An 11,164-nucleotide genomic window follows, 5' to 3' on the forward strand; every position below is an offset into this window, starting at 1 on the left:
AATTTTTTGTATTTTTAGTAGAGACGGGGTTTCACCGTGTTAGCCAGGATGGTCTCGATCTCCTGACCTTGTGATCCGCCCGTCTCGGCCTCCCAAAGTGCTGGGATTACAGGCTTGAGCCACCGCGCCCGGCCACATTTTTACTTTTTATTTTTTTGAGACAGAGTCTTACTCAGTCACCCAGGCTGCAGTGCAGTGGCATCATCTTGGCTCACTGCAACCTCCATCTCCCGGGTTCAAGTGATTCTCATGCCTCAGCCTCCTGAGTAGCTGGAATTACAGGCACCCACCACCATGCCTGGTTAATTTTTGTATTTTTAGTACAGACAGGGTTTCACCATGTTGGCCAGGCTGGTCTCAATCGTGACCTCGTGATCTGCCTTCGTGACCTCAGGTGATCTGCCCGCCTCAGTCTCCCAAAGTGCTGGGATTACAGGTGTGAGCCACCGCGCCCGGCCTGGTTTTACCATTTTTAAATGATTGGTGAAAAATTGAAAGAAGAATAGTACTTTATGATGTGGAAATTATACAAAATGTACGTCTCAGTGTCCATCAGTTATGTTTTATTGGAGCACAGCTATGTGTCATCTGTGGCTGCTTTCGTGCTGCCAAGGCCAAGTTGAATAGTTGCAACAGACTGCGGCCCCCAAAGCTTAACACATTTATTCTCTGGGCTTTTAATGGAAAGTTTGCTGACCTTTGCTCTAGAAAAAGAGGGTGGGAGGGGCTGGGGCTGCTCTTCTGCAAACCCATGAGGTTCGTGCCAGCCTCTAAGAAAGTGAGGACTATTGTTTGTGGCTGTGTTCTGGCACCCAGCATGTTCTCGATGCTCAGTTGCTGGCTGTGCAGTGAGTGTTGCTGATCTTCTGTGGTGCTGACATCCCGTGTTTCTTCATGCAGGGAATGGCATCATTTCCTGGTGGTCAACATGAAGGGCAATGACATCAGCAGTGGCACAGTCCTCTCCGATTATGTGGGCTCAGGGCCTCCCAAGGGCACAGGTTAGTAAAGGTTGTTTTTGGTGGGAGGTTGGGAGGGAGCTCGGGTGCACATTCGGATTGGCTCAGTGCTTTTTTCTTTTCTTTTCTTTTCTTTTTTTTTTTGGGACGGAGTCTCACTCTATCACCCAGGCTGGAGGGCAGTGGCGCCATCTCAGCTCACTGCAAGCTCCACCTCCCGGGTTCATGCCATTCTGAAGCCTCAGCCTCCCAAGTAGCTGGGACTACAGGCGCCCGCCACCACGCCCGGCTAATTTTTGTATTTTTAGTTGACATGGGGTTTCACCCTGTTAGCCAGGATGGCCTTGATCTCCTGACCTCATGATCCGCCTGCCTCGGCTTCCCAAAGTGCAGGGATTACAGGCGTGAGCCACTGCGCCCGGCCTTTTTACTTTTCTTTTGAAAGCCCTTAACCCTGCTGGAAATAGCATCTCAGCTCACCTGTAGGGCAGCTGCCTTCAGGGCACACATTCACACCTGCAGGAGTGTCAGGTGGCTGGAGCCTTGGGTTCTGGACAGATGGACCCTCTGTGTGGAATTGCCTCTGCATCCCTAGCCCTTTAGCAAGCAGGGAAGTCGGTGAGAGGGAATCACTGTTGCGGAAAGCTTAGCATGGCCTTTTGGGGCTGCACTGGGTGGAATACACAGTTAAACTATCTCAAGCCTTTGCCCGGGGTGATCTTTGAGTTGCTAATTCTATAAAAAATTTCAGAAATGATCGGTTTCCAAATTAACTATATAAGGTTGCCTTCTGCATTTATTTTTTGCTCCCTCTTTCTGAAAAAGTCGAGCTTGGTATATTGAAAAAAGATTTGGAAGACTTCAGCAGAACTATATTGAAGACACACACACACACACATTGTATTGTGTTGTGTCATGTTATAGCTATTACATATAAAATACATGTAGACATCTAGAGATAGAAAGAGAAAGACCACCATGTTGAAACTTTGAGGTTGGGTAAGTGCTGCCTAAGCTGATGGTGAGAGATGCATTCTTATTGCCTGGTGTTCAGTTCAGGATGTTTCCATTGGGTGGAACTGTCGCAATCCTAGCTTTCGTACAGCTTATCCAGCCAGGAGTTAACATGAAGAGGTACAAGAACATCCCTGACATGGACAGTTGGTCACGGGCTCATGTTTTCTCTGTAGACCCGGAAGCTTCAGATGCCTTTAAACCCTCTCACATATGCATAATAGACGGTAAAGGGACCGATTTCCCAGGGACCTATTAGGTTGTTTAGGGCAGTTATAAAATTAGGCAGCTTAATTATGGGAAGCTTACCCATGAGAATAAAGCAGTTCTCTCAAGTAAGAGCTGTGTTCTCATTTTTAAAAAAAGCCTCAGTAACTCATTTTCTTGTTGTTGCTTTTTCCATATTCTTGTAGTATGGTATAATTTACATGTAACAAAATGCACAGATCGGAAGGGTTCAGTCAGCAAATGTGATCAATGCCTATACCCATGGAAGGTACCAGCCATTGGAAAGATAGATGACATTTCCATCACCCAACAAGTTCTCACGTGACCTTTTTACTTAAATTCCCCCAGAGCTAACCATATTCTGACTCCTGTCTCCATAAATCACTTTCACTATTCTTTTTCTTTCCTTTTTTTTTTTTGTCTGAGATGGAGTCTCACTCTGTCTCCCAGGCTGTATTGCAGTGGCACAATCTCAGCTCACTGCAACCTCCACCTCCCGGGTTCAAATAATTCTCCTGCCTTAGCCTCCTGAGTAGCTGGGATGACAGGCGTACGCCACCACGCCCAGCTAATTTTTGTATTTTTAGTAGAGACGGGGTTTCTCCATGTTCCAGGCTGGTCTTGAACTCCTGACCTCAGATGATCTGTCTGGCTCAGCCTCCTAGAGTGCTGGGATTACAGGCGTGAGCCACCGTGCCTGGCCCGCCATATATTCTTGTATGTATAAATTTTTGTCATTTTTTAAGCAAGTGTTTCCATTTTTCTTGGGTGAATACTGAAGAGTAGAATTGTTAGTCATGGAAATTTCCCCAAGGTTCTCCAAATGGTTGAAAATGTTACACTGTAGCTGCAGTGAGCTGTGATCACACCACTGCATTCGGGGCTTGGTGATAGAGATCCTGTCTCAAAGAAAAAGAAAACGAAAACTTTATACTCTGATCAGCAATATCTGAAAGTTTCAGTAGAGCATATAACATCTTTGTAGCTCCATGCCAACATTAGGTGTTGTCAGTCTTTTTTTTTTTTTTTTTTGAGACAGAGTCTCGCAGTGTCGCCCAGGCTGGAGTGCAGTGGTGCCATCTCAGCTCACTTCAAGCTCCGCCTCCCGGGTTCACACTATTCTCCTGCCTCAGCCTCCCGAGTAGCTGGGGTACAGGCGCCAGGCACTGTGCCTGGCTAATTTTTTTGTATTTTTAGTAGAGACAAGATTTCACTGTGTTAGCCAGGATGGTCTTGATCTCCTGACCTCGTGATCCGCCTGCCTTGGCCTCCCAAAGTTGCTGGGATTACAGGTGTGAGCCACTGTGCCCGGCCTGGTCTTTTTGACTTTAAACACTTAAGTGTGTGTAAAATGGTGCCATTTAAGCCGAGCGCGGTGGCTCACACCTGTAATCCCAGCACTTCAGGAGGCCAAAGTGGGTGAATAACGAGGTCAGGAGATCGAGACCATCCTGGCTAACACGGTGAAACCCCGTCTCTACTAAAAATAGAAAAAATTAGCCAGCCATGGTGGCGGGCGCCTGTAATCCCAGCTACTCAGGAAGCTGAGGCAGAGAATGGTGTGACCAGGGAGGCGGAACTTGAAGCGAGCTAAGATCGCGCCACCGCACTCCAGCCTGAGCGACAGAGTAAGAGTCCTTCTCAAAAAAAAAAAAAAAAAAAAAAAAAAAACATTTTGTGGTTTTACTGTTCATCACCCTGATGACTAATGAGGTTTTAATGTCCTTATGACCATTCTTGTTTTGTAACTTGCTTTACTTGCTTTTTGAAAGCTATTTTTTTAACTCTCATAAAAACATATAAAATTTACCATCTTTTTGTTTATTTGTTTGGTTTTTGAGACAGTTTCACTCTTATTGCCCAGGCTGGAGTGCAGTGGGGCCATCTCGGCTCGCTACAAACTCCGCCTCCCTGGTTCAAGCGATTCTCCTGCCTCAGCCTCCTGAGTAGCTGGGATTACAGGCATGTGCCACCACGCCCGGCTAATTTTGTATATTTAGTAGAGATGGGGTTTCTCCATGTTGGTCAGGCTGGTCTCAAACTCCTGACCTCAGGTGATCCGCCCGCCTTGGCCTCCCAAAGTGCTGGGATTACAGGCATGAGCCACCATGCCTGGCCAACTCCAGAAATTTCTGTACCACACCTGGTCTTAGATTTGATAAAAACCAGTGATGTCCCCATCTCCGGTGCTGGGCTGTGTGTACCTCTTCCCTCTGCCTCTCCCCACAGGCCTCCACCGCTATGTCTGGCTGGTTTACGAGCAGGCCAGGCCACTAAAGTGTGACGAGCCCATCCTCAGCAACCGATCTGGAGACCACCGTGGCAAATTCAAGGTGGCGTCCTTCCGTAAAAAGTACGAGCTCGGGGCCCCGGTGGCCGGCGCGTGTTACCAGGCCGAGTGGGACGACTATGTGCCCAAACTGTACGAGCAGCTCTCTGGGAAGTAGGGGGTTAGCTTGGGGATCTGAAGTGTCCTGGAGGCCCCAAGCCCTGTTCGCCAGTTCAGTGTTGCATGTATAATAGATTTCTCCTCTTCCTGCCCCCGTGGCACAGACGACACCTGACCAGTCAGATGGTGTTTGAGGGTGACTTTTCCTGCTGCCTGACCTGTATAATTTTACTCACTCACTCTGATGTATGTTTTGATCAAATTTGAACTTCACTTTGGGGGATATTTTGGTACTGTGATGGGGTCATCAAATTGTTCATCTGAAAATAGCAACCCAGAATGTAAAAAAGAAAAAATCGGGGGGGTGGGGAAAGACCAGTTCTACAGTGACAGAGCAAAGCATCAAATAATCTTTAAGGGAAGTTTAAAAAAAAAAAAAAAAAAGATTGGTTGCCTCTGCCTTTGTGATCCTGAGTCCAGAATATGGTACACAATGTGTTTTTATGGTGACGTCGCTCACCTAGACAAGCAGAGGCTGGCATTGAGGCTGACCCCCAACACGGTACATCTCAGATGCCTCAACAGGCATCAGCATGCCGCTGTGACCCCTTTAAAGAGCAGTCCTGGAAGAGGCAGGAGGAAGAGTGACTTTGCTGCTGTTGGGACGTGGCCATTGAGACCAGCAGCAGCGCTCGCTGACAGCTTAGGAGGAATCCTTACGTCTTTGTTAAATGGATCGTTCTTCACGGGAGTCAGAAAAGCTGGTCTGGAATTGCTGAGTGTTGCATTAATTGTGCTGTTTGCTTATAGTTGAATAAAAATAGAAACCTGAATGAAGGACCCGAGTCCCCGGATGTTTTGTCCTATTGGGTGTGGGTTTCATAAGCCTGGGAAGTCAAAGTCTCTCAGGGTGGGTCGTCTCCGTGACCAGCAAGTAATGGCTGGGACTTGTTTCAGGGGCCGTACAGAGCGTCTGTGCCTCTACATGTGCCATTAACCCGCAGTAGGAGCAAACCGTTAGACTTGAGGTTTTTAAAAAAAAAATCATAAAACGTGAGGCCAAGTCGTCTTGCCCAAAAAGCACCTTTGCTTCAAGTGGTCCTTTTGACCTGAGTAGGATGTTCTGAAGAAGCCGGCTGAAAACCTTCCCCGTTGGTGAAGTCTGGTGCGGACACTGTAACAATGCCTAAGAAGTAGCCTGCACTTTGCGTTCTTGTTTGTTATCCACAGAGGACCAGCACCAAAGAGGTGCGCAGGGTAGGAGGGTGAGAAGGTCGCGGTCTCATGCCATCTGATGTACCAAAAGAAAGGAAAGGAGGTGTTTGAAGGTGCAAATCACTGATTTGGTCTCTGCAATGGACAGGGGGGATCCTGAATCAGGCCTGACAGGTGCTAATGATTGGCCCTTCCCCATCTTTTACTGCAGTACTTTTTTTTCTGAAAAAACTTGGAAATGTTGCCTCGCTGGAAGCACATAAGGTAGATGTAAGTTTTCTTGTTTTTTTATTTTTTTGAGATGGAGTCTTGCCCTGTCACCCAGGCCGATCTCGGCTCACCGCAACCTCCACCTCCTGGGTGGGTTCAAGTGATTCTCCTGCCTCAGCCTCCTGAGTAGCTGGCATGTGCCACCATGCCCAGCTAATTTTGTATTTTTAGTAGAAAAGGGGTTTTGCCATGTTGGCCAGGTGGCTCTCGAACTCCTGACCTCCTGACCTGCTTTGGCCTTCGAAAGTGCTGGGATTACAGGTGTGAGCCACCATGCCAAGCCTGGAAGTTTTTTTTTTCTCTTTTTGACTAATTTAGAGTTTTAAAATTCGTTTTTTACATAATAAGATTTTGCTGAACACAAGTTATAAAGAAAACAACTGTCAGCCGGTCGCCGTGGCTCACGCCTGTGATCCCAGCACTTCAGGAGGCCGAGGTGGGTGGATCAACTGAGGTCAGGAGTTCAAGACCAGCCTGGCCAACATGGTAAAACGCTGTCTCTACTAAAAATACAAACATTAGCTGGACATGGTGGTGGGCGCTTGTAATCCCAGCTACTGAGGAGGCTGAGGCAGGAGAATCACTTGAACCTGGGAGGCGAAGTTGCAGTGAGCCGTGATCACGCCATTGGACCCCAGCCTGGGCGACAGAGTGAAACTCCATCTCAAAAAAAAAAAAGAAAAAAGAAAAAAAAAAAAAAAAACTGTCCTGTTGACCTTGACCTTGAAAATAAATGTACAGACTGGGCATGGAGGCTCACACTTGTAATCCCAGCACTTTGTGAGGCCAAGGCGGGGCAGATCACCAGCCTGGGCAACATGGTGAAACCCCTGTCTTTAAAAAATGCAAAAGTTAGCCCGATGTGTGGACTTGCTCCTATAGTCCCAGCTACTAGGGAGGCTGAGGTGAGAGGATCACTTGAGGTGAGGAGGTCAAGGCTGCAGTGAGCTGTGATTGCACCACTGCACTCCATCCTGGGCAATAGAGCAAGAGTGTGTCTCAAAAAAAAAAAACAAACGTAAAGTGTAATACACGTACATGGTTAGACATGTTGTGCGCAAGAGGAAGAAAATGTCTCCTACCTTCCATTTAGTTATTGGTAAATAAAAATATATGTATCAGCATATATCTACATATTTATTCTAAAAAATAAGTCTTACTCTACATACTGGCATACATTGTTCTACCTTTTTAATTTTTTTTCCCCAAACTAATGAATCTTCAGTTAACAAGTCACCACAAATGTTTTGTTTTGTTTGTTTTGAAACAGAATCTCGCTCTGTCACTGAGGCTGGAGTGCAATGGCACGATCTCGGCTCACTGCAACCTCCACCTCCTGAGTTCAAGCAATTCTCCTACAGGCTTGCACCACCATGCCTGGCTAATTTGTTTTGTATTTTTAATAGAGATGGGGTTTTGCCATGTTGGCCAGGCTGGCTTAGAACTCCTGACCTCAAGTGATCTGCCCGCCTGGGCCTCCCAAAGTGCTGGGATTACAGGTGTGAGTCACACCGTACCTGGCATTCACTACAAATGTTATTTGAAACAAATATTTGATCTTATGAATGTTCTATGATATATTTAACCAGCCCCCTTGGGTGATAGGTTATTTCTGGTTATTTGCTATTCTAAACAGTGCTTCGGTGACCATTTATATGTATACAGTGCTTTTTCAAGTAATTTTGTAGGGTGAATTCCAAGTATTGAAATAATTAGGTCAAAGGATATATACATTTTCAGTTTTTTTTTTTTTTGAGACAGGATCTCTTTCTGTTGCTCAGGCTGGAGTGCAGTGGCTCACAGCTCACTGCGCCTTCTGCTTCCTGGGCTCAGGGGATCCTCCCACCTCAGCCATCCAAGTAGCTGGGACCACAGGTCTGTGCCACCATATACAGTTCTTTTTTTTTTTTTTTTTGTAGATATGGAATCTCCCTGTGTTGCCCAGGCTCATTTTCTTTTCTCTTTTTTTTTTTTTTTTGGGATGGAGTCTCGCTCTGTGGCCCAGGCTGGAGTGCAGTGGCCGGATCTCAGCTCACTGCAAGCTCCGCCTCCTGGGTTCACGCCATTCTCCTGCCTCAGCCTCCCGAGTAGCTGGGACTATAGGCGCCCGCCACCTCGCCCGGCTAGTTTTTTTTGTATTTTTTAGTAGAGACGGGGTTTCACCGTGTTAGCCAGGATGGTCTCTATCTCCTGACCTCGTGATCCACCCGTCTCGGCCTCCCAAAGTGCTGGGATTACAGGCTTGAGCCACCGCGCCCGGCCTCATTTTCAATTCTGATACTGAGAAACCATTCTTTGCAAAGATCACACTGATTATATTCATGTCAGTGGCATATGAAAGTACCTACTTTTGGCCGGGCGCGGTGGCTCACGCCTGTAATCCCAGCACTTTGGGAGGCTGAGGCAGGTGGATCACCTGAGGTCAGGAGCTCGAGACCAGCTTGATCAATATGATGAAAACCCGTCTTTACTGAAAATACAGAAATTGGCCGGGCCTGGTGGCGGGCGCCTGTAATCCCAGCACTTTGGGAGGCCGAGGCGGGTGGATCATGAGGTCAGGAGATCGAGACCATCCTGGCTAACACTGAGAAACCCCATCTCTACTAAAAATACAAAAAATTAGCTGGGCGTGGTGGCGGGCGCCTGTAGTCCCAACTACTCGAGAGGCTGAGGCAGGAGAATAGCGGTAACCCGGGAGGTGGAGCTTGCAGTGTGCTGAGATGGCGCCACTGCACCCCAGCCTGGGTGACAGAGCAAGACTCTGTCTCAAAAAAAAAAAAAAAAAGAAAATACCTACTTTTTCATATTCTTATCAGTCTTCTCAAACTTACACATTTTGACAATTTGATATTTATGCATATTTAAAATCATATAGTTTTTCTCTAAACTTCTGTTTTAATGAGACATTTTGATAACCACAAGTCCTTTTTGTTTCAAAGTCTGCAGATTAATGAGGAACTATAATGATCTGTTTGTTTCCCTGTCTAAAACAGGTACAGACTCAAATGATTCAGAATAAGGTGAACAAACCAACCAAAGAAGGTAAATGCAAAAGAAATTAACACAAAAAGAAAAATCTATCAATACTGGCCCAGCACGGTGACTCACACCTGTAACCCCAGCACTTTGGGAAGCTGAGGCGAGTGAATCACTTGAGGCCAGGAGTTCAAGACCAGTCTGGCCGACGTGGTGAAACCCCATCTTTACTAAAAATACAAAAGTTAGCCTGGCATGGTGGCGGGTGCCTGTAATTCCAGCTACATGGGAGGCGGAGGCAGAATTGCTTAAACCTGGGAGGTGGAGGTTGCAGTGAGCCAAGATCGCATCACTGCACTCCAACCTGGGTGACAGAGTGAGACTCCATCTAAAAAAAAAAAAAGAAAAGAAAAAGAAAAACATTAATACTAACATGGTACTAAAGAGAAAAAAAATGCATATATATGAGAAGGCAATAGTCATCTTAGAAAGAAGGGTGATGCCATGTTTCCCTTCTTCAACTGGTATGTGATGCGAACTTGCCCAAGGGTGGCTAGGAAGTGGGTGACCCCCATTCTGAACTCAGCTCTGTCCTCAAGGTCCAGCTCAGAACCACCGGGCCCACTGGGTCACTAATTCCAGCTTCCTCATTTAAAAAAAATCAGGGTTGCAGGGGGTTGTCAGCCTGCCTTATTCATCTCACAGGGTTGTTGGAGGACAAAATAATCTTTTGTTGGGATTAATAGTTAATGTATGTAAATGACTAAACTTGGCCTGATTGTCATATAAGAATAAAGTACGAAAGCCCAGTTTCCTCAGGCCTGTTTCCTCACTGCAGCCTCCACCTCCTGGGTTCAAGCGATTCTCCTGCCTCAGCCTTTCTAGTCCCCCTGCCTTCCTTACTGCCTCCTCAGGCAAGTACTGGGAGGAGTTGGACAACTCTGTCCATAGCAGGTGTTAGGAGCAGGGACCCACATCCTTACTTCCTGGTAACTGCCCTGGGGCACATCCCTGACAACTGTGCAGTGGGACCTTTTTTTTTTTGAAACTGAGTCTCGCTCTGTTGCCCAGGCTGGAGTGCAGTGCTACAGTCTTGGCTCACTGCAATCTCTGCCTCCCAGGTTCAAGCAATTCTCCTATCTCAGCCTCCCAAGTAGCTGGGATTACAGGCATCCACCACCACGCCCGGCTGATTTTTGTATTTTTAGTAGAGACAGGGTTTCACCATGTTGGCCAGGCTGGTCTGAAACTCCTGACCCCAGGTGATCCACCCACCTCAGTCTTCCACAGTGCTGGGATTACAGCTGTGAGCCACCGAGACCTTTTCTAAAGATAGCACCTACAATCTCAGACACAGGGCCCTTTCCCAAACTAGCACCTACAATCTCAGACATAGGGCCCTTTCCCAAACTAGCTAGACTTTTTCACCACAGTGAGAAATGGATGAAATAGGCTACAGGAAGCTTTCCTACCCTACTGAAGATGGAATACCCCTTTGGATATAGATCAGACAGGTCTCGATTCAGACCCCACCCCACCACTTACTCTGGCGTGAGCTTATTTCTTCATCTGTGAAATTCTAGTGTTCTGTCACGTGGCAAGCATAAGCACGCCATCCACGGTATCTGTTTCTCTTAATTACATGTCTTCTTTCTAGCCCTTTCCAGTATTATTTTCAGATGTACCTAATATAGAAACTCCAATGAACAGAGCTATTTAGGAAACACAATTATCACTGAGTGTGAGTTACAAAAGGTTTTGCGGTTGGGATGAACCCATGTTGGTAATTATTTTTTAATTTTATGAGTATACCTTTCTGCTTTAGCCTATCATTGTGAACATGACTGGTCACATTTGTCTCTGACACATGAACATCCTGTAGGAAACAAGAATGATCTTCAGGTCATCGTACTTCTTTTTTTTTGAGATGGAGTTTCACTCTTGTTGCCTGGGCTGATGTGCAATGGCGCGATCTTGGCTCACTACAGCCTCTGCCTCCCGGGTTCAAGCGATTCTCCAGCCTCAGCCTCCCAAGTAGCTGGGACTACAGGCACCCATCATCACGCCCAGCTTATTTTTTTGTATTTTTAGTAGAGACGGGGTTTCACCATGT

General features: G+C 46.7%; 1 protein-coding gene across 1 annotated transcript in view; it reads left to right on the forward strand.

The window, feature by feature from the left end:
- The window catches only part of PEBP1 (phosphatidylethanolamine binding protein 1), an 8,394-nt gene extending 2,967 nt beyond the window's left edge, over positions 1-5,427 (forward strand). Inside the window, exons 3-4 of the mRNA XM_023204423.3 lie at positions 901-1,001; positions 4,431-5,427. Coding sequence (XP_023060191.1) covers positions 901-1,001; positions 4,431-4,648 — 319 coding nt within the window. The 3' untranslated portion in view covers positions 4,649-5,427. The remainder of the gene's footprint in view (positions 1-900; positions 1,002-4,430) is intronic.
- The last annotated feature ends 5,737 nt before the right edge of the window (positions 5,428-11,164 follow it).

This window comes from Piliocolobus tephrosceles, chromosome 10 (assembly GCF_002776525.5).
Source record: "Piliocolobus tephrosceles isolate RC106 chromosome 10, ASM277652v3, whole genome shotgun sequence".
Taxonomy (NCBI): Eukaryota; Metazoa; Chordata; class Mammalia; order Primates; family Cercopithecidae; genus Piliocolobus; species Piliocolobus tephrosceles.